This window comes from Bufo gargarizans, chromosome 3, assembly GCF_014858855.1.
Source record: "Bufo gargarizans isolate SCDJY-AF-19 chromosome 3, ASM1485885v1, whole genome shotgun sequence".
In the NCBI taxonomy this organism is placed as follows: domain Eukaryota; kingdom Metazoa; phylum Chordata; class Amphibia; order Anura; family Bufonidae; genus Bufo; species Bufo gargarizans.
Genome location: NC_058082.1, coordinates 280,525,951 through 280,550,146, shown reverse-complemented (window position 1 = coordinate 280,550,146; position 24,196 = coordinate 280,525,951). Strand labels below are relative to the sequence as shown.

Here is a 24,196-nt window from a genome sequence, read left to right as displayed (position 1 = left end):
CAGCACCCGCATTGCTCCTGATGCCCACACAGCCGCCACTGCCTCCCTCCCGTCACGCAGATTAATACATCCTGCGACATAGGGGGGAGCAGCCAATAACAGGCCACAATGGGAACGAGCCTCCCTAGCATCGCGGGTGACGCTAGGGAGGCTCATTTCTGACGCAGCCTGCTATTGTCTGCACCCCCCCATTGGGCATAAGTATTAACTGTATGCGGTGCCTGGGCAATTTGGGGGGCATAATAGGGATTAGATAGCCCCTTTAACCCTTAGGATACCAGAGGTTTTTTCATTTTTGCATTTTATTTTTCCTTCCCTATCTTCCTTGAGCCATAACTTTTTTTTGTGGGAAAACCCCACAATTTTTCCACCTTTTTAGGGGTTTTGTTCCTACAGCTTTACCTTTGTGGCAAAACTGACCTGTGCCCTTCATTCTCTGGGGCAGTACGATTACAACGATACCACATATGTGTAGGTTTTTCATGTCTAAATAGTGTAAAAATACATTAACACTTTGATTTAAAAAAAAATATTTACTTTTTTACATCACCATATTCTGACCCCCCATAACTTTTTTATAGTTATATGATCTACTGAGTTGTGTGGGGGCTCATTTTTTGTGGGATGAACTGTAGTTTTTATTGATACCCTTTTGGAGTGTGTGTGACTTTTTAAATCACATTTTATTATTTTTTGGGGGGAGGGAAGTGATGAAAAAATGGCGCCGGTAACAAAGCTGTGTCAGGCTTTACCGCAGTGGGCACAGGCAGGAGGAGTGATATATATGCTCGCATACATATGGCGCCCTGTGCCCACTCTGCTAAAGCCTGACATCGCCCATTTATGCCCGACTTTACCAAAGCAGACAGGCAGGAGCAGTGATGTGTGCTGTACATGGCTGAGATCCTTACTCCCATACAGAGAGAGTATGGATTATAAAGCGCTATAAGCACCTGAATTCAGCACCTATTTCTTAAAGGTTTCTAACGGTTTCAGTAGAACATGTATACATTTTCTTATTGGCAAATGGGGGTGTGGCGGGGAGGAGCCAGGGGGTGGGATGGGCCAGGGGTGGGTAGTGGGCGGGGTTGGGGGCCCAATTCAGACTCTTGCTATGGGGCCCAGTGATGTCTGTGTACGCCCCTGACGAGCGCGTTCGCTGGCCCTGTCAATCAACATGAGGAGGGGGCGTCTTTATGAAAGGATGATGCGACGGCTACCAGCAAGTAGCCGTCCTACTTGCTGGTAGAGAGGTAATTTACATATTATAAAAGTCAGTTTTTTTAAGAAACTGCTGAACAAAATTGAGTAAGAGCATTATATATTGATATATGGCAGTATAAGGAATTTAAGTAGCCAAAGAAAATTAAAAATACTTTAGTGGGGGTGACAAAAGCCCTTTAAGGGCCCATTCACATGACCGTATCTGTTTTTCTGATCCGCAAAACATAGATACCGACCGTGTGTGTTCTGCAAGTTGCGGATAAGAAAGTCCTTCTCCATGATAGAAATGCCTATTCTTGTCTGCAAAAACAGACCATCTTTTTGCGGGGAAGCAGAGCAGAAGTGTGGATGCGGACAGCACACTGTGTGTACGGGGGGGGGGGGGGCGTGGCTAGCCAGGAATGTGAGCGGCCACTTGTCTGCAGAGCTCCTGTGCACTCTTTGCTGTTTATCCAGAATTTTCTGAATCCCCTAGCTGCAAAAATACTTACCATGCTCCTGACCTTTTAAGGATCCCTCTGGTACCTGGCAGGAACAATACCTCCTTGCCATGATTAAGAAAAAGGAGATGAAAGGTGCTGATAAGGACATCCAAGATGGCACTGGAGCGGCAACTCCTAGGTGCCTGGGCCATGCAGTGGAGGAGCAATGGAAGGCTGTGGCAGTTAGAAAAATATTCCTTCAACACTAGCTGCAAAAAGAGCTCACAAGAAGCAGCTGCCTCCACAAGATGAGTCAGGCCTGGACTCTGATAATGAGGCAGTCGGTACCAGAGCAGAGGCCATATGTAGCCCCATTAGATACAGCACCTTACAGACACGTGGCACAGAAGTGGATTCGGGGGCCCGGGATTCGGACTCGGAGGAGCCAACCCTTAAAGATGTAATGCATGCTATCGCTAAATGTGGCAAATCGTTGAACACTCTTACAGTACAGGTGGGAGCAATAAAAGAGGACATTACCATTGTTAGACATGACGTAAAGAAAGTCGCTGAACGCACAACAGCCCGTATGGGGTTGTGGAGGACGCCATACAACCACTCAAAAGAGATGTAGTGGAACATGCACGATAGTTGGACTCAGTGGCAGCCGAGCAAGAGGACTTAGAAAACCGGCTACGCCGAAACAATGTGCGGATGGTAGGGGTGCCCGAAAAGGTAGAGTGAGCGAACCCCACGGAATTCTTTGGAGGCATGGCTGAAGGAAAAGTTTGGAGTAGAGACATTGACCCTACTATTTGCTGTTGAAACAGCCCACTGAGTCCCAACTCGCCCATTACCACCAGGCACGTGGCCTGTTCTGATGAAGATATTACACTATAGAGATCAAGACATTATTCTTAGAAAAGCTGAGACTTGCCTGAACTGTCCTTCAATGATCACAAGGTGTCGCTCTTTCCCAATTATTCCCTAGAGATACAGAAGAGAAGAGTGAGATTTTTTTGACGTAAAGCGTTGCTTGAGGGCGCTCAACATCCCATATTCCATGCCGTACCCAACAAAACTTAGTGTGGTTGCCCTAGGCTCCACCAGCTTTTTTGAAGAATCGAAAGAGGCGATGAGATGGCTGGATCGGCATGAACGCCAGTTGAGAGAAGACAGGAACAGAGAGGATTAAATGAACAGACTCGCATCTAAGCGCAAGTACCATGATCACACACAATGAGACTGAGTGTATGTGGGCATGATCGTGCGGGAGGGTAGTTGTGTAGGGTTAACATGGTATGCTGACAGGGTCCTGTAAAGGGAGAGTATGGCTATAACAGACTGCAGTGGGGAGTATATCGGAATGGATGGCCTTGTTCAAAGGCTTGCCGAGACACATGCTGGGAGCCGAGGAGTAGACTGCTTTATTAATCGTGGTTATATATTAGCATTGTTCTATTTTTTTTATACTGTTTTGTTGACATCTGTATAAGGAGCGCCACCCTCTTACTGGTACTATTAAGTCCCACAGACTTACAACTAGGTGCCTAAGTGGGGGCCTGCTGGGAAAATCAGCACTTTAAATTGCCTTTCTAGAGGCACGTTTTAGGGACATTATTGGTTTACAACCTGGGGGACTGCAACTATGAGATATGAGGCTTTGAGAAGTACAATAAGGGTTTGTGCTATAACCCGAGAGAACAACGTATTCCTGCCACTGACTCTGTAGAGTTACACAAGGGGTTAATTTATGTTATTATGGCATGTATATTGCTAGTTCGCTGAGGCTTTTGAGCTGGAATGTCAGGGGGTTAAAGGAAGCCAATAAAAGGAGGGCTATTATGGATAGTATGAAACAATACCATCCTCTGATATGTAGCCTTCAAGAAACACACTTAATGGAGGACCATACCCACTTACTCGCTCCCTAGTGGGCAGGGCACTACTATCATGCCACCTACTCTGCCTATGCTAGAGGAGTAAGTGTCTTTATCCATAGCAACAAAGCGTTTGAATGTATATCTAAAAAAATAGATGAGGGGCGATATATACAGTATGTCTGCAAGGCAAAATATTTACGATCCCCTGTATTATAGGAGGCATCTATATCCCTCCGCAATATTCACCACTGGTGATTAGGAGGGTTCTTTCTTTTCTGGCTGAGTCACCAAACATCTCGGTAATATTAGGGTACTTTCACACTTGCGTTGTTGGATTCCTGCCTGCCGGATCCGGCAATCTGTATGCAAACGGATACCATTTGAACACTGATCCAGATGCGGATCCGTCTCACAAATGCATTGCAATACCGGATCAGTCTCTCCGGTTGTCATCCAGAAAAAACGGATCCGGTATTTATCTTTTTCACATTTTTAAAGGTCTACGCATGCGCAGACCGCAAAACCGGATCCGTTTTTTTCGGAACACTTGGGGCCGGATCCGGCATTAATGCCATCCTTCATATAAGATAGGGCCAGGGGCTGTCCATAGTATTTAGTATATTGGTCAGACTAGATGGGCCAAATGGTTCTTATCTGCCGACACATTCTATGTTTCTATGTTTAATGCATTTGCGGCAGGTGTTCAGGATTTTTGGCCGTAGAGAAAACTGTAGCATGCTGCGGTATTTTCTCTGGCCAAAAAACGTAAGAGGGACTGAACTGATGCATCCTGAACAGATTGCTCTCCATTCAGAATGCATTAGGATAAAACTGAAAAACAAAAATACTAGTGTGAAAGTACCCTTAGGCAACTGTAGAGAGTAGAAAGGCTACTCTGCAAGTCTCCTTTGCAGTAGAGTGTTTTACATTTGCCTATGCAAGTGGCCCATCCGCTGTCTGTTTGTGCCGATCGACTTGTATGTTGTCTATCAGCACTTGTTGGGGACGGTTATCACTCTCTGGAAAAGTATCCTATTATATTAACAGGTTGCCCAGAGAAATCCGCATGATCTCACAAGAAACATCTAATGGCTATAGCTAGCTGTTAAAGAACATGCAACCTGTCTGTTTTCTGTCAATGAATATTTCATATGATCTCTAGTTTGTTTTTACTTGTTCCCAGCTCATTAGCATGGTGTTGTATCATCTTTATATGATCAGTGAATGATTTAATTGAGCGCAAATCGTATGTCAGAAATACGTTAATATGTACTATCTTTCATCAGGCAAGCATCATTTCGGATGTCTCTTACTCTGGAGAACAGCTGCCAACGCTCACAGAAGTTCTCAGCTATTGCCAGGTATAGAAAACTGTCCTGTGCATATCTTTACTATGCTCATGTGGTACAGCAAATGTACCCCATAAACCAAAACTTAGTGGCTACATTTTTTTATTTCCTCATGTGCCCTGAATCCATTTGCTCCTTTCAGTGTTTTCATCTCCTGCTAGGGACTGGATGTTCTTGGGTCCTTGCATACAACCATCACCCTGCTTCTGCTCTACAGGGTCCATCAAATTGCATCTTGTCATGTCTGTAACTAGAAAATTCTGGGACTAATGACAAACATTTGAAAGGGCCTATTCCAGATCTATAATTAAGGCTATTTTCACATTAGCGGCAGGCTGTTCCGGCAGGTGAACAGCCTGACTGATCCGTGCCGCCGGAAGTCCTCTCCGGCCCCATTCACTATAATGGGGGCACATGCCTAGAAGCGGCCGGAATAAAACTATGACATGTGCCTTGGCCAGCGGGAGCAGTGTGGTTGTAATACACGCTTGTAGCACTCCCCTACAAGCGTGTATTACATTGAAGAAATTGAAATACAGCGGAGAGCGCTTTTTCTTATGTAAGAGCTCCACCTGCTGTCTTTATAATGAAATGTCAGCCTGCTGACTGGCAGAAAGGGGTTAATTCACTTAAAAAAAAAAGTTAATAAATAAGAAAATGCTAAAAAAAAAATAGAAAATAAAAATGAAAATATATAGCTATAGTAATTAGACTACATACACACCCATACAAACATCCCACCCCTTTTTCGTTCATAAGCAATAAAATAAAAAGATATATTTTATATATATTTATTAGTTTTAGCAATAGTATAGTGGAATCTGCATGTGTAAAATATACAAACATACACACACTTGTTTATTTTCAAAATCTAGGTATTTGTTTTAGATATATTTTGTATAACATGGTTTTTTTCTGCTTAAAATATAGTAACACACACAAAAATATTTACAAAAAAAACCCCCTTAAAATGTCTACATTTCCCCAAGATGAAAACCTTAGGCGAATAACATAAAAAAAGTCACTTTGAAGGGGCTTGTAATGTTTTGGCGCTGTACAAGATTTGTCTGGCAGTATGGTGCCCTAGAACCAGCAATAGAAAAATAGGCCGCCAAAATCTGCTCCAGTCTTTTGAAGTCTTGCGGCGGGCCCAGCCAATAGATAAAATACATACTTAACATCCACTTTTGGGGTACAAGCGTACGGGAATGGTTTCAGAAATGTTTTGTCTTGAAACCTTCTGTAATAGTTAGAAAAAGAATTGGATAAGAAAGAAAAAATATAAAAAAATATTCCGAATTTTCAGTTTTTCCTTAAATGTTTTATATATATATATATATATATATATATATATTTTTGTATTATATCCATCAACTAATGGCACAAAAGAAAGGTCTGTGTCCCGAGAAAAATATCAAATACATGTAGACTGGCATTCCGTTATTCATTCCGTCATAATAGAAGTCTATGGGCTACAAAACGGATCCGTCCCGTTTCCATTATGCAGGACAGGACTCCCCTGCTTAACGGAAACGGGATGGATGCAGGCCATAGACTTCTATTATGATGGAATGAATAACGGAATGCCTCTAATATGCATTCCGTCATAGAATTGCGTTATGGTCCGTGGCAACAGAATCCATAACGCAATTCACCTTTTACCAGTAAACCAAGCGTGACCAAATTTTAAAATATGAAATTCGCTCATCTCTAATTGCTACAACTGAAAAACTGGCCTGGTAAGGAAGGGGGGTAAACACTCCGGTAATGAAGTGGTTCAATTCTTACCAGTGTTGTGGATTTATTTCATTTATTGGTGTTGTCATATGTGAGCTTAAAGTGTTAAAGGGTCTCTGAGTGTTCATAAATACTTTGATATGTCAGAGACATGTCAAAGGTTTTCATTGATGGGGGTGTAAATGCTTAGACCCCATTGATCGCTAGAATGAGGAGACAGAAGGGCTCGCATATTGTGGACTGTCTCTTCGCTGCAAGGGACAGAATCGAGAGGGGCCCATAGACATTCTATTGCATCCATCTCGCTTCCTGTCCTGTAGCAAGGAGAGAGCGTGTGTCATACGTGAACGTTTCTCTCGTTCTAGCAATTGGTGTAGGTCTCGGCAATCGGACCGCACCAATCAAAACTTGATATTACTCCATGACATATCAAAAGTTTTATGTGACCCTTTAAAGAATGTATTAGCTACCACAGTGGCAACTTACTGCAACATTATAACACTATAGGCAATGTACGAAATGGTCCTCAGACTGGATAAGAAGATGGATTTACTCCAGAGGAAGGTATCTGAGATGTACCATGTCCGGATGAAGCCACATTTCAAGTCTGTGAGTCAGCTAAATGTTGTTGTTTTTAGTTAATTAGTTATTTATAGCATTCATTGTAGGTTTTTTTTCTTCAACTTTTTTGAAGTTCCGTTGTGCATGTGCATTAATTATCTGCATGGTGAATGTTGGATTAAAAGATTTTGCCAAAAAACTTAAAAAGGGACCACATCCTAAAAAACCTCTTTAAAGGGGTTGTGTGTGTCATCTCAGACAATGAGGGCATATCGCTAGGATATGTCCCCATTGTCTTATAGGTGCAGGTCCGAAATGAGTGGGAGCGGTGGCCGCACAAGCGAGGTGCATTCCCATTCATTTCTATGGGGTTCTGAAAATGGCTAAGGGCGCCGCTCGACTATTTTCGGTGGGCCAGTAGGAAGGATTGGTGCTGACTGGACCTGGCACTGCCAGCCCCCACATTGCCAGCCTCCTGTTAGGCTTAGTTTTAGAGATAGAAGTGGGTCCCAGAGTTGCGACCCACACCTTTCTCTAAAATGAAGCCTATCAGACAATGGGAAATATCCCTTTAAGTATCCCCCTAGCGTGTGACACTTAAAGGGGTTCTGCATGAATGGTTTAAAATGGCCACCAGCAATCTGTCCTAGAATGGGAACAGGACTGGTTTCCTCCACTTGCAGAGCTGCCTAGCAGAGTAAGGGGTCGGGATCTCGCTACATACTACACTCTGGCACTTGCATATACTACATATTGGTGATTTTTCCTGGGAGGCTGCTCAGCCATGATGGCACATCATAGGCAGGATCACATCATTACCATCTAGTCCTCCTAACATTCTAGGATGGGTTGCTGGCGGCCATTTTAAATCATTCCCAGAGAACCCCTTTAATGAAAGGATCATACTTGCCTGCTTCCTGCCACTTCAGCAGTCTTCCCCTGGTTTATTTACTTCTTCACAGGGTATAGATGGGGTCACGTATGCCACTGTAGCCAATAACTAACTTCAGCGGTGATGTGTCACCAAGCAGCACATGACCAAGCATTGGCTTGCCACTTGGGGACATGTCACTACTGAGGCCAGTCATTGGCTGCAGCAGTGCACTTGACCCTGTGCGTATCCTGGCCAGAAGTAAACAAGCTGTGGCCCCGAAGATTACTGAATGGAGCATCGGACCAGAGTGGTGGGAACAGGTGAGTATGATTCTTTCATGAAGTTCCACACACTGTGTGGCTACTTTAAAAAGAGTCAAATCCTGGAAAACGAATTTAAGGGCAGTTATCAATTGTAGTCTCTATATTCTTGTGTTGCATGCCACCGGACACAACTGTTCCAACAGAAAGCTACAATATGGGGCCTGTTTCGTCACCAGTGAGCAGAGCACCAGATGTAAATGAAGTAGTATAACCTACAGCAATAGGTTTTTCCCATTATCAACACTTTGTAGTACTAAAGATGTGAAGGGAGGAACTTAAAGAGGACCCGTCGCCACTCCTGACATGCCCTTTTTTATAGCTACATGCATTCACTGTGTAACAACTATTCTTAAGCATCTGTGCCATTCCTATATTATTTCAACTAGAAGTTGTGAATGAATTGCTAGCAGTCTGCAGTAAGGGTACAGAGGGGAGGTAACCAGGTGGGGGGGAGGGTCCCATCACAATCTGACAATGGCAGCACTGACTGGTTAGTCAGACTGTGCAGGTACACACCCCAACTAGTTACCACCCCTCTGTACCCTTACTGCAGACTGCTAGCAATTGATTCATAACTTCTAGTTAAAATAATAAAGTAAAACAACATGGAGCCATAAGAATATATGTTCTGGAATTGTTATTGCATGTAGCTATTAAAACAGACATGTCAGGAGTGGTGACAGGTAGAGTTGAGTGAATAGATTCCAACGAAGTGGAATTTGATCCGAATTTTAGGATAAATTGGATTTGCCGTGAAGCCGAATTTCCTCGTGCATCGTGGTTGCGAAACGATTTAACCTGAAATAGTGTGAAGAAAAAAAAACACACACAAAAAAAAAAATCATACCTGCCTCCTCCATTTGCTCACAACAGGCCAGCCGTCGCCTCCATCTTTATTGAAGATCTCAGCCAAAATCCCATGCGTGGAGATGACATCATCTCGGTCCGTGCGAGATTTCACACCAGATCTTCAAACAAGATGGTGGCGGCCGACCCGTCATAGGCAAATGGAGGCGGTAAGTATGATTTAATCTTTTTTTAAATTTTTTTCCTGTAAATTTTACACTGCCTTTTTACTCTTAGATGCTGCGATCATGTATGAATGCGGCATCTGAAGGGTATAGTGATGTGGAGTGGCGCAATCGCAGCTCCCTGTCATTGCACCCGCTGCTTTGCAGAGTGACTGATATGTCAGCGCTAGTGAATTACAGGGCCACCGTGCATGATTTGCATATGTACCTGTGCACCTGGAGAGGTTCAGTTTACATTATACCATCAGATTTCTGAAAAGGTACTTTTTTAATTTTAGTTACATTGACACATATAAGGCTACTTTCACACTAGCGTTTTTGCTGTATCCAGCAGGGTTCAGGAAAAAAGCTTCCGTTACTGATAATACAACCAGGATCCGGTTGTATTATCTTTAACATACCAAAGACTGATCCGTCATGAACTTCATTAAAAGTCAATGGGAGACTGATCCGTTTTCTATTGTGTCAGATCCGTGCCCTTTGTCTTGCCTTGTGGGTCATGACCGATCCGTTTTGCTCCGCGTCCCAGGACGGAAAGCAAACCGCAGCATGCTGTGGTTTGTTCTCCGGTGGTATCAGAACGGAACAGAATGCATTTTGGAGCATTCCATTCTGTGCAGTTACAGGAAGCATTTTTTTCCAGGATTGGGACCCTATGACGGATCTCAATACCAGAAAATAGAAACGCTAGTGTGAAAGTAGCCTAAGGCCCCTTTCACACGGGCGAGTATTCCGCGCGGATGCGATGCGTGAGTTGAACCCATTCATTTCTATGGGGCTGTTCACATGAGCAGTGATTTTCACGCATCACTTGTGCGTTGCGTGAAAATCGCAGCATGCTCCTCTTTGTGTGTTTTTTCACGCAACGCAGGCCCCATAGAAGTAAATGGGGTTGCGTGAAAATCGCAAGCAAGTGCGGAAGCGGTGCGATTTTCACTCACAGTTGCTAGGAGACGATCGGGATGGATACCCGATCATTATTATTTTTCCTTATAACATGGTTATAAGGGAAAATAATAGCATTCTGAATATAGAATGCATAGTAAAATAGCGCTGGAGGGGTTAACATTTTTTTAATAATAATTTAATTCACCTTAATCCACTTGCTCGCGCAGCCCGGCATCTCCTTCTGTCTTGATCTTAGCTCTGTGTAGCAACAAGGACCTTTGGTGACGTCACAGTCATCACATGATCTTTTACCATGGTGATGGATCATGTGATGACCGGAGTGATGTCACCACAGGTCCTGTTGCTACACAAAGCTAAGATGAAGACAGAAGGAGATGCCGGCTACGTGAGCAAGTGGACTAAGGTGAGTTAAATTATTTTTTATTTATTTTTAACCCCTCCAGCGCTACTTTACTATGCATTCTGTATTCAGAATGCTATTATTTTCCCTTATAACCATGTTATAAGGAAAAATAATACAATCTACAAAACACCGATCCCATGCCCGAACTTCTGTGAAGAAGTTTGGGTTTGGGTACCAAACACGCGCGATTTTTCCCACGCGAGTGCAAAACGCATTACAATGTTTTGCACTCACGCGGAAAAATCGCGGGTGTTCCCGCAACGCACTCGCACATTTTCCCGCAACGCCCGTGTGAAAGAGGCCTAAGAGTAAAGTGGTTGCACAAGCGAACATTCCATTTTGCTTATTAAAACATATTTTCCATTTTACTATTCCTGCACAGAGACAAGTTAGCTTACACCCTAGAGGTGCTCAGCCCCTACCCCAAGGTCATTTTAGGTTACAGAAACTAAACCAAAGAATCCCAAGCTCACTGATCCTACAGCGTCCAAGAAACACCCCAAGCCATCCACGGAAGCCTGATGAGCAGAGAAGACTGTGCCATCAGAGCACCACAGGTCCTTCACTATCTCCTCCAATAGAACGTGAACAGACTTTTTACAGATCAAGTCCTCCTCTGCCCACCATTGTATCTACCCATTCTTTGCAGTCACTCATCACTGTATCAGATGAAGAGAACAGAGAAGTAAAAATTGAAACCTTGCCTGAGAGCACTTGTTCTCCTCCACCAGTCATCACTGCACCTCTTGCAACTTCATCAATGGGTCAAAAAACGACAGGGGCAACTATTGCAGAGATTGAGCCATTGTTAGTGCCATGCATCCCTGTGCAAAAAAATATTACCAGTGAAGAACAACCTTCATCCTCTGTTCAGCTGGTTCCAGTATATGGTGAGTTACATGTAGGGTAACCCATTCCCCCAAGCAGTACTACTGGCTAATTAACTATAACATTTTTTGAAAGGGCTTGTCCAACAAAAAACATGTATCAATGTTGTGGGCTCCACCACTGCAACCCCCACCATTTACTAGAATGGGGGTCCTGAGGGCCTGTTCCTTGCTGCAAGGATGCAGTGAGAATGTAGTGGCTGTGCATGCGCACTTCTGTTCCATTCATTGTCTTTTGCGCCAACGTAGACAGGTCTTTTATTACGTCAATCAAGCCTAAAGTAGAATGTATTTTTGTGAACCATCAGCTGCCATTTATTATGACATATAAGGGTACTTTCACATTAGCGTTTTTCTTTTCCGGCACTGAGTTCCGTCACAGGGGCTCTATACTGGAAAAGAACTGATCAGTTATATCCCCATGCATTCTGAATGGAGAGTAATCCGTTCAGGATGCATCAGGATGTCTCCAGTTCAGTCATTTTGACTGATCAGGCAAAAGAGAAAACCGCAGCATGCTACAGTTTTATCTCCATCGAAAAAATCTGAAGACTTGCCTGAATGCGCATGCACAGACCAAAAAAAAAAGGAAATGCCGGATCCGTTTTGCCGGATGACACCGGAAAGACGGATCTGGCATTTCGGTGCATTTTTTTTGACTGATCAGGCATTTTTAAGACTGATCATAATCCTGATTAGTCTTACTAATGCCATCAGTTGACATACGTTTTGCCGGACCTGACAGGCAGTTCCGGCGACGGAACTGCTTGCCGGATCTCTCTGCCGCAAGTGTGAAAGTAGCCTAAAATAGGTAGGTAAATTGTGATAGGTAGAGGGCTTCAGATATGGAGGGGTATTTTTTTACTTTTATATTTTTTTCTTTCTTTCAACATTAGTAACCTTAGTGTCCTTACATGCACAGCCCTTATAGTGCCGAGGCTCATACCAGAGCCGTTTGTTAGTACGCCGGCTCCCCTACAAGAGTAGCTCGCTTAGGCAGGCACTACAATATAGTTTTTTGGTGCGAAATTATTGTGCTCCTGAGGAAGTGCTTATATAATGCGCACAGAAGCGCGTTGAGCATTTCAACTTGTGCACTCGAGCATGTTAGCACTGGTGTTTGGCTGTTTGGTGTTGAGTGTAGCACCTATTAACAGGGGTCCTCGGCTATTGGCATGTGTTCAGCCATAGGTTGAGTGACTCTCACTGCGTCTATAAATATTATATTTTATTAGTATGGATGACATCTCATTATGCAGGAAAGGACATCATCGCTGTGGCCAGGTATTGGCCACAATGGTACTATTCTGGCCCTTTGCAAAGCCTTCACACATATAAAGGATTCTTCTATATGTCCTAGGAGATCAGTGCCCCATCCTAAGCCCTGGAGACCAGAAATGCTAAGCTTCCTTATCTATGATGCAAGCCGCACAGATCTTTACTTCCAGACTCAAGTGATTACAAACGGAGCAGAGAGCGATATTTTGCTGTATACCAGACCTACCCAATACTTTTAGAATTTAAGTAGAGTTACGGTAGATTGTAAATAAGTGATCATTACATTTTTTGGTCTTTGTTTTGTAACTTGTGCACTGATTATATCGTGCTTATATTGTTAGAGTTTCTTGGAGATCCAAGTAGGAATATCCAAGTCCCAGGCAGCGTCTTGATGAAAGCAAAACAGAAAACACAGGCAAAGTATGCAGCCCGGTACTTGGTTCGTGCCTTGTTCAGTAAAGAGGCGTTGAGCAGCGCTAGTGGAAAAAGCGTCCAAGGATTGATGGCACTTGATGCCAACAAGGTTGTTGCAATAAGAGGTAATGTAAATGGAGGTAATTTTTGAATTATTAGCTTATGACTGATAATGATCGAACACTAAATTGATCTCAGCATGGTAGATGCTATACTAATTGGATCCTAGATTGGTTATAACTTGTAGAAACAATGGGGTAGATCCATCCTCCAGTCTTCATCTCCCTGCACTGGTGTCAGATGCGCCTGATTTGTTAAGAAGCAAAAGCCTCTTAACAAATCAGGAGCGTCTCTGCCCTGCAGTGGGCCAGAAACTGGAGTCTACGCCAACTACAGGCTGACATAGACTTCAGCTATAACCTCCGCCACTTTCTGGCGAAAGTTATAGTAAATGTGGCCGGCAGCACATAGCCACTCCCCCTTTTTATCAGCCCTTCAGAAAAGTGCAGAGAACCTCAAAAAGTCACACATTATGGTGCACAGATGCCGTGCGCCATGACGTGTGACTTTTTTACACCACAATTGATTGGCGTAAAGTGATTGATAAATGTCCCCCAGTGTATTTTTGATGTGATAAATAAAAAAATAATACACAATGGTTTTAGGATAATAATGGGAATAAACATCATTAAAGGGGTTGTCCGGGTTCAGAGCTGAACCCGGACATCCCTCCATTTTCACCCCGGAAGCCCCCCTGACTTGAACATCGGAGCAGTTTATGCTCCGATGCTCTACTTTGCCCTGCGCTAAATCGCGCAGGGCAAAGGCATTTTTTGGAGATCCGGTGACGTACCGGTGCTCTCCATGGGGCTGCCAGGAAGCCCGGTGATGTCACCGGCACTGATGGGCGGAATTTAGCGCTGACCTAGCCAGTAAAACGGCTAGGGCAGCGCTAAAGCCCACCCATCAGAGCCTGTGACGTCACCGAACACACTGCTGGGTGGAAGTTTCTGCCCTGCAGTGTGTTATGATAAAAGAGCCCGTGCCCTGCGCAATTTAGTGTAGGGCAAGGGAGGGCATCGGAGCATGAGTGAAAATAAGGGTATGTCTGGGTTCAGCTCTGAACCTTAACAATCCCTTTTAATGGTCACTGTCGTTTTAATCAGCCTTGCTTCATTCAATAGTACAAGTGAAAATATGAAACTTCGTAATATATCATATTAAAGAAAAATGCCTTTTTCTAGAATAGTCAGATGTCTTCGCCCCACCCGTCTGGAATTTGTGTGAAATCTGTCTTAAGGTACAGTGTATCGAAGGTGCTGCACAGCCATTAAAGGGGTTGTGCAGGGGTTTTATATTGATGGAGGAGGCGGCACTAAATGTTAGCCATATATTTATAGGAAGGTTCATACATTTTCTAACATTTTTCCCTATCGGTTAACACCATATCCTTTGACCAATTTCTTTGATATGGGTATCTGAACTGATGGATCCATCCTCGGCATAACTGAAAAAGTTTTAGAAATAAAGGTGTTATTAAAGGGGTTGTTTCCTTTCTCCGGCGAGATAACACACAGTCCTCCCACCTCCAGGCTGTGAAACAGCAGAGCACTCTGGTGCTCGCTGTTTCAGTAGCTCCAAGTGCGGTTCATGAGACCTACAGAAACAGCGTAGCACATCAAGGTATGCTGTGTTTGAGTTATACCCCATTCACACGTCAGTGTTTTGGTCAGTTATTTCCAATGAACCCATTTTTTACTTTTTAAAAAAAAAAATTGTACAATACACCCACATCAGGGTGTAATAGGAGCAGTAACATGACAGACCTGGGAGCCTTCACAAGGACATTGGCTGCCCTGACAGCCCTTTGACACTCTGCAATTGTGTCACAAGGGGGTGATGGGAGGACAGAGAGAGCCCCCTCCATTTATCCCAGTCACTCAGATACCGCTGTCACTATGTATAATCCCAATCACTGCGGGAGTCAACTGTATAACACAGCCAGCACACAGCTCCTCAGCGCCCTTCATACACCTCTTCTGCCATTATGATGTCCATCTAATGTCGGGAAGGGGTTAAAGCAGGGGTGCACAACGTTTCCTGGTTGGGGGCCACATTGCCTGACTTAAAGGTGTATTAACAACTGAAATTTTGTACTTATTGAACACACATTATACACCATTAATGTCTAGTTACAGTTCCAGGACTCCCATCTAATGGGAGAAATACATGAAAAATACATGTGAGCAGCCACAAGACATAGACATAGATGTATGTTACCAGATGGTTGGGGGCCGCACAGAATGGTATCAAGGGCAGCATGTGGCCCCCGGGCCGCAGGTTGTGCACCTCGGGTTAAAGCTTTCAGAGCAATAACAAACATTGTAGTGAATAAAAGTGAGAAGCGTTCAGTGCCTGTGTCTCACTGTTTTTATAGTGCATCTCAAAATAAATCTCTTCATTAGGCTTAACTCTTTGTTTGGCAGAATTTCTAGCATCTGAATTCCCTGAATGTGATGTTGGCGAAAATGGAAAAGACTGGAAAACCTGTGTCACAAATGTTAATGCCATGATTCGATGTTTGCATTTAGAAGCAAAGAAAAGTACAGTAAGTTTTCCCTCCGTTTTTTACATGCTCCCAAGGTCTCTGACACCAGAGAGGCCGACACTTTTTCCTATACTGTTCAAGCACGGCCACCACTGCTGGATTGCACAGTGGTCATAACCCCTGGTAAAGGGCTGTGTATAATGTGATGGAAAAATAAATCAAGCCAGCAAAGGAAGCAGTATAGACAATCGCAATACATTAGTAAGTGCTTTTTATGAAGTGCATTTTTCTATATGATAAATTCCATTTTCTGAAGTGAGACAACCATTAACTATGGTCTTTTAGTCTAAACATCCAGCTATGTATTTTAGTCTGTGACCGGAACCTCTGGAGTTGTTTGACCCATCATTTCTGCCGACTCCCTGATAAAATCTATAGCATTTGAGGCTTTAGCAGACTAATAGTCTGCAGACCATGTCCGTACAGGCTTTACGCAGAGTGGAATGAGTACAGCAGGAGCTCCTATATCACATTGCTGCCTTGCCTGCTCAGCTAAAGCCTCAAATGGTATGGATTTTAGCAGGGAGCCGGCGGAGGTGACGAGTTCCCCACAGTATCCCCCACACTCTGTGCATACACTTATATTAGTTGCATGACTGGCTGATGTGTAATCCCCCTTATAGTATAAAAGCTGGCTGGACCATTGTACAAAACAAGCATTTTTTACCTTTTTGTGTCTGTCCTAGTTCCTCATAGATTGGAAGCTCTTGTGAGCAGGGCCCTCAGTCCTCTATTTATTAGTTTGTTACGCTGTAACGTTTGATTTTGTTTGCACATGCACCCTCACAAATGTAAAATGCTGCAGAATAAGCTGGTGCTATATAAAGAGTATTATTACTATGTATTTTCCTGAAGGTCAATGTCTATCCTAAAGCTACACCACAAGTTCCTGATGACTCCATTTGCTTGGATTCTGATGATGCGACGGAAGAGGACAACGCGGTGGAAGTTCCAGATGATGTCCACGCTGTACCTCCTAATACTCTAAAGAAACAGAAGGATAACAGGTCATCTTCAGCTCAGAAAATGAGATTGTCTGGAAAACAGAAAGCCTCAGACCCTATAGGTAATGCTCCTGGCTAGTCCGTGTTTACAGGCAGAATTCTGTATTACTTTATATTTTCTTTATTTTGTGTATCTGCTATTTTTCTACTTTACTTGAAGCTGCATTTACCACACGTGGTTCTGGGGGGGGGGGGGGGGGGAGACTTTTATGAAAACTGTCTACATTAAAAACATTATTTTGTTGCTCATATCAACCAGTCACATCACAGCTTTCACTTTTTAACAGTACGAAATGCTGTGCTGTGAATGGGGCTTTTAGGCTGTTTCAATAAACTCATCCATAGTTTTTTCCAGGCACTGTTATATTAAAGGGATTGTTCATCTTTGAAACCGCTTTGGTCAACCCAAACGCGGGTTTTGTGGAGGGGATCATTCAGTCCACCATGCTCCAGTTCCCTTGTCAACTTCCGGAGTAGAGGTCAAGTGTGCCACTACAGCCAATGACGCATATCACCACTGTGACCAGTCATTGGCTGCAACAGTACACATCTCTTCCATCCACTCCAGAAGTTGACAAGCAGGGAACCAGAGCACTTGGGGACCAAGTATGCTTACATAAGTTCTGCGGGGAAGGGGGGCAACCCCTTTAAAAGGGAACCTGTCCCAATGAAAATGCAGAGTGATCTGCAGACATCATGCCAAAGAGCAGACAGTGCTAAGCAAATTTTATCGGGAAAGATTCAGCAAAATATTCTCATGGTGACAGGTTCTCTTTAATTCCATTTACCTGCCCGCCATCTACTTTGTGGTGACGGTGCTATGCAATTACAGCTTCCTTTCCCATTGACTTGAATGGCATACAGGTAAACATTGAAGACGCATCAAGGCCCCTTCAAATAGCTGGTTGGCGGGAATGCCGGGAATCCTAAGGATAGGTTATCCATATCTGTAGCACAGACAATTCACTTTAAATTGTACCAGAAGATGTTTTTTTCTTTTTCTGCTTAGAACATTTTGGTGAAGCCTGGAGAAACGTGCAGTTACCATTCTCAGTCATATATATTGGCAAAGGAAAGTCTCGTCCAGAACTCTCTGCGAGGTATTTGATTAGGCATCTCTTCCCGGAAGAAATTCTTGTGAAGAGCAATGTTTATGGGAATGTGGAACGTGGTGTTCTTCCATTAGACTCCAACAGAATTGCTGCTTTAAGAGGTATGAGAATTGCTTTGTTCTTAACCCCTTCCCGACATCCTCTGTACATGTATGGCAGATGGCTCCCGAGCTCTATAGCAGATAATGTCTGCGATCGGCGGTAATGCAGTTCGCATACGTTTAACCCCTCAGATTCCATGGCTCCTTGTAAGTAAGAAGCCAGAGCCTGTACATACCTGTGTGTGTAGTAACCCCTTTAATGGCCTAAAAAGTAAGTTTTTTTAAAAGCAAGTATGGAAAATTAGTATAGTAATTTAGTGTTATTTTTGTTGTCCTGTTCATCTGCAAAGATGCACATACACATTAGATGAGTCGTCTGAATCTGTCGATATCAGCAGGACTGACTATTGTGTATGGTGGTGACCCGACTTTTCCCTGATGGCAGATGTCAGAGGGAAGAAAATTGTGCGTGTTGAATTGCAGCATGCAGAGGATAAGCCACTGCTACGTGCCTCAAGCGTGAGTGTTTTGTAACGGTACATACATATTAAATGTATTTGGTGGTAATTAAAATACTCTTCAGTGTTAATAAATGTTTAAAGATCAAAAACCATTCAGTCTGAGAAATATTCTACAATGGGGAATCCAGTAGGAGACAGACTTTAATATTTTTTTTTTCCTACAATAAAAAAGTGACATTTTTGGGAGGGGTTTTTCTATTTTAATGTGACTGTTAGGATGTTAAAGGACAAGTGTAAAACAAAGCTTTATCACTTTTCCTCAGAGGTCAGTGCTGTATAGAAATACAAGTAGTATAGATTTCCAAATTGGTCTTAATTTACTTCTTTTTTTTTTTTTCTGTAGACTTCCTACAACAGAATTACCCAGCGTTTGATCTGAAGGAAAATGGTCAAGACTGGAAAGCGTGTGTGGCTGCGATCAATAGTACCATCCGAAGCCTTCGTCATGATCAGAAAAAAGCATCATTGCAAACTCGGAAAAGGACCTCTCTTGGCATTATGGATCATTTATTTTGACAGCCTGAAGTAGCCATCTGATGCTGAAGCTGTCCAGCATGATTTGGTTGCTGTCCATAAATTTCTGGTTGGTGCCGAGATGTGCCTTTGTCTACTGAGATATTTTTCTACTGACACAGTTTTACTGACTACTTTGAAATACTACCCAATACATAATGTGGAAATGTACTTTCATTTATAGTTTTACAGAAAATATGTCTATGATTTGTATTGTGGTTATGTTAATTTTATTATCCCCCGCCTATAGAATTGTTCCAGTTAAACATGTTTGATTCTCCTTTATTTTGTACTAGCAGAAGGACCCTGCTTTGCACGGGTATATATCATCTATTTCAGGCATGCTCAACCTGCAGCCCTCTAGCTGTTGTAAAACTACAACTCCCACAATACCCTGCTGTAGACTGATAGCTGTAGGCTGTTCAGGCATGCTGGGAGTTGTAGTTTTTGCAACAGCTGGAGGGCCGCAGGTTGAGCATGCCTGATCTATTTCATTTAATGTTTGTGTATCCCCCATCAATTGGTGCAGATTTGCGTGCGGATTTTACTAAGTGAATGAAGAAAACCCGGTCAGGAAAAATAAAATAAATTGACATGCTGCGGATTTTAAAATCCGCACAGAAAAAATCTGCATCGTGTGCACTGAGAATTTCAAATTCTCATAGAATAAAATGTACATAACCTACAGTGCGGAAAATCCGCACGCAATCCTGATCGTGTGCATTTAGCCTAACAGTGACCTCTACAGCATCCGCCCCTTAACACTAACCATAGGTTACAGTCCCCTTAACTGTGACCTCCACCATTCCTGGCCCCCTTAACAGACCTCCACAGCGACTGCCCCTTTAACAGTGACCTCCACTGTACCCCGCTCCCTTAAAGGGGTTATCCCATCTTAGACAATTGGGGCATATCGCAAGGATATGGCCCCATTGTCTGATAGGTGCGGGTCCCACCTCTGGGACCCGCACCTACAATGAGAACGGAGCCGGGGAGAGTTGTGGCTGGAGGACCCCGGGTTTCCCAGGGTCCGACCACCACCAGGCACAGCTCCCCGCCTCTCCCATTGAAGTGAATGGGAGCACACCGCACATGCGCGGCCAACACTCCTATTCATTTCTATGGGGCCGACAGAAATAGCCGAGCCAGCGCTCTGCTATTTTCGGCGGCTCCATAGAAATGAACGGAGGGCGGCTGCGCATGCGCAGTGCGCCCTCCTCCACTTTCTCTGCTCCGTTCTCCTTGTAGGTGCGGGACCCGCACCTATCAGACAATGGGGGCATATCCTTGCGATATGCCCCCATTGTCTAAGATGGGATAACCCCTTTTAACAGTGACCTCACAGTACCCCGCTGACTTCAGTGACCTCACAGTACCCCGCTGCCCCTTTAATAGTCCCCCTCCTCCCTGAACTCTACAGTGCCCGCCCCTTTAACAGTGACCTCCACAGTGGTTTTCCCCCTTAACAGTAACGTCCACAGCAGCCGCATTAGTGACCTTAGTACCCAATCTCCTTATCAGTGACCTCCACAGCAGCTACCCCTTTAATAGTGACCTCCATAGTCCCCCACCCCCATAACAGTAACCTCGACAGCGCCAGACCCTTTAACAGTGACTTCCACAGCGGCCGGCCCTTTATTTGTGACCTTCACAGTACCCTGTCTCGTTAATAGTGATTTCCACAATAACCCGCCCTCTTAACAGTGACCTCCACAGAGCTCCGTTACCTTAAAATGTGACCTCCACAACACCCGCCCTCTTAACAGTGACCTCTACAGCACCCCACCCCTTAACACTGACCTCCATAGCGGACCGTCCCCTTAACTGTGACCTCCACCGTTCCCTGCCCCCTTAACAGAGACCTCCTCAGCGCCCGCCCCTGTAACAGTGATCTTCGCAGCAACCCCCCCCCCCCCCCCCTGTAACAGTGACCTCCACAGTGGCCGCCCCTTTATTAGTGACCTCCACAGTACCCCATCTCCTAAACAGTGATTTCCACAACACCGCACCCCCTTAACAGTGGCCTCTACAGAAATCTGCCCCTTTAACACTGACCTCCATAGAGGACCGTCCCCTTAACTGTGACCTCCACAGCACTCTGCTCCCTTAACAGTGTCATCCACAGCGCCCTGCCCCTTTAAAGCTGACCTACAGCAGTGAAGAAAAATGGCTGGGTTGTTATGGAAACCTGGTGTAAAACTGTGTGTATGTGGAGACTAAGGGCCTGTGAGCTTCTATTGGCTGATAAGGGTCACGTAACCATGTGTATGGCAGTTGGGATATGAGGAGAAAGACCTGGAGGCTTCTATTGGCTAATGCATTTTTGGGAGTATCTCAGGAACGGTACGTGCTAGAGAGCTGAGACCCAGTCTAAAACCTTTCCAGACACCTGATGTACCTGTGTGCCAAATTTCGTGATTGTAAATGTGACGGTGCAGATTCCTTAAGCGGAAATGCACACGCATGCATGCATACATACATACATACATACACTCAGCTTTATATATTATATTTGTTTTTATAGTAGTAATCGCCAAGCTCCCCACTCATCTTTAAAGGCTATGGACACCATTCTACTTATGGGTTTTGGGCTAAAAATCATTCTTTTAATTGGTCTTTATTAAAACTTTTCAGCCACTTCCCTAGTAAAACGGTGTAGTCTGTGTATTTGCAGAGCACCAGGGTTCTGTGTTTACATTGAATCCCCTCATCTAATGGCTCATGTGAATCCCTTATCTGTGATCTGTGAACACTTAAATCACATTATCCGTGTAACAAGAATTGAGCTGTAATGAGTATTTATGAGCTAGAGGACAGGGCTACAGACTGAGCAGGTGCTCTGCCGGATAATGGACTCCAGATAAATAGAAACTGATGGTCTGCAGATACTCTCTTAATTAACCCCTGTAGTACAAGGACTGTTGGACATTTTTAATAAAAAAACAATTAAAAAACAGTTTTTTAGCCCAAAATTAGTACAATTTAAACGGTCATGCACCATGTGTCCAGGGGGAAAGCCATTGACCTGCACATCCATGTCTCTATGTGCACTCTCATCCTTTGGGTTCTACTGCACATGTCCCGAATCAAATGTAAATAATATGCTTAGCAGAAGGTGTGTCTCGATGCCGCCATCAAGTAGTTTCTTTCCAACAAGCATCTGTTTTTACTGCTCATGCTCTGGACAGGTAAGTCCAGAGCATGAGCAGTAAAAACTGTGCTTTACAGTAAAAGTGAGCTTTTCCTAGAGCACACGTCTTCTGCTGTTCATGCACTGGGCAACAAAATCCATGTTTGAACAAAAGAAGCTAAATGGTGGTAGCAGTGAGACGCACCTTCTACAGTCTATGCCCTGAACACTGGGATTTTTAACATGTGCTGTAGACACCGAAGAATGGGGACAATGGAATTTGATACGGTACCCCCACTAGTACCACTCCCCACACAGCATGAATCCAAAAGAAAGGTTATATTAGTAATCATTACAACTGTGCATCATATGTTCTAATTGATTTAAATTCCTTTTTGTTATTTTTTTGTTTTGTTTTTTATCATTGCATTCCCCCTTTTTGGGGTTATTTTCAAATTTCTCATATTTAGCATTTTGCACCTTTTTTGCCACAACTTTCAATGCATTTGCAGACTAAGATGCTCTCTTTTTCACACTGAATCCATGAGGGAGCTGTTCTGATGGCTGGATCTGTAGCTTTTATCTCTGAACTCCTGATAGCTCATAAACCTTCATTTACATGTTGCCCCAAAAGTGTCCATGGTCAACTCTTTAAGGCAAATCTATCATCGTTCAATAAGTGGATGAAAATTATAATTATTAGAAAATTATTTTGAACAAAAAAAAAGTATAGGCCTCATTGAGCGGTAAATGCTGAAAAGGTGTGTATGTTGGCTTATTTCATAATTTATTTTTTTCTTTATAAACAGTTTTTATCCATTAAGCCCAGTGTATATATGAAATAATATTTTCCACCTTGCCTGAGTTCACTAACAGCCATATTGTTTTATGGTACGACAGACCTAAATCAGTGAAGTCTTCATATTCAAAAGGTTACACCATGTATACATATATTATTGTGCTGGAGACTTATTTATCGGGGTGCTACTCCAGTTCTGCGCCACCGGATGATGCATTTAATTTATGATGAGGTGCACACCTCGGCATTAATTAAATGCATCCTCTGGCAGTCGTGTGACCGATTTGAAATCTATACCCTCTCGTAGATAGTACACATTTCTATCATCGTTTACAGTAGTAAACTGGTATAAATGATGATAAATGTGTCTGGGCAAATCACTCCGCCCGTTCCATACCTCTTTTTTGGAAACTAGTATGAGCGGCATAAAAACGCTCCTTATAGTATAACTAACTAAAAATATGGTGGCACCCAGTGCCGGAAAAAGCAGGCTTTATACATCTTTGCGTTATTGACTGCAAAACATTGCCTTTAATGGGGGATAGTCAGTACATTACAGATTCTGACAACCAGCAAGGCTGTTCCTAGAGGGGTTAACCTGTGGATGGCCTCTGAAAAGACTGCCTCTCACTCTGGCAGACCTAGCAAGTTCGTAATTGAACACATGTATTAAGAAACAAGGGATTCCCGCTATTATCGTATGTTTGACAGAGAAGGCGGAGGCTGGGGCACCGAGGCTGGGCAAGGGTTGTCCACATGTGATCATCCTTGTACTCGAGCAGAATTATTAATGTCTATTGTATTTAATATTACACAATTACTGATACCTACGATTCTAACTTGTAAGATGTGATTTGGTCTATATAGGTGCAGTTACTATGTTAATACTAGGTTTTACTAGGATTTCTGTAACATTATATGTACTGCAGGAAATGCTACTACTGCTCCAGAGATATTTCTCTGATCTTTGTAGAGTAATATTACTTGACGCAAAGTTTGAATGATCCTTTAATTTAGAATACCTAAAATCTATGGGGTAGATTTAAGAAAACTGTTTAAAAGAAAAGCGTTCTTTGTTGCCCATAGTAACCAATCGCAGCACCTCTTTCATTTCGCAAGAGCACTATAAGAAATTAAATCTGTGCTGTGTTTGGTAGCTTTTTTTTATTTTTA

At 43.4% G+C, this 24,196-nt stretch overlaps 1 protein-coding gene across 2 annotated transcripts in view; it reads left to right on the top strand.

Moving 5' to 3' along the window:
- BEND2 (BEN domain containing 2) overlaps positions 1-19,493 on the top strand; it is a 42,392-nt gene extending 22,899 nt beyond the window's left edge. Inside the window, exons 1-9 of one of the 2 annotated variants that reach the window (XM_044286148.1) lie at positions 2,780-2,867; positions 4,816-4,890; positions 7,123-7,224; positions 11,099-11,606; positions 13,223-13,420; positions 15,782-15,903; positions 16,759-16,969; positions 17,917-18,120; positions 18,925-19,493. In XM_044286148.1, the coding sequence (XP_044142083.1) occupies positions 7,126-7,224; positions 11,099-11,606; positions 13,223-13,420; positions 15,782-15,903; positions 16,759-16,969; positions 17,917-18,120; positions 18,925-19,097 (1,515 nt within the window). In that variant the 5' untranslated portion in view covers positions 2,780-2,867; positions 4,816-4,890; positions 7,123-7,125 and the 3' untranslated portion in view covers positions 19,098-19,493. Of the gene's footprint in view, positions 1-2,779; positions 2,868-4,815; positions 4,891-7,122; positions 7,225-11,098; positions 11,607-13,222; positions 13,421-15,781; positions 15,904-16,758; positions 16,970-17,916; positions 18,121-18,924 lie in introns of those variants that run through there. The other variant, XM_044286147.1, reaches the window with a different exon arrangement.
- Positions 19,494-24,196: the final 4,703 nt, after the last annotated feature.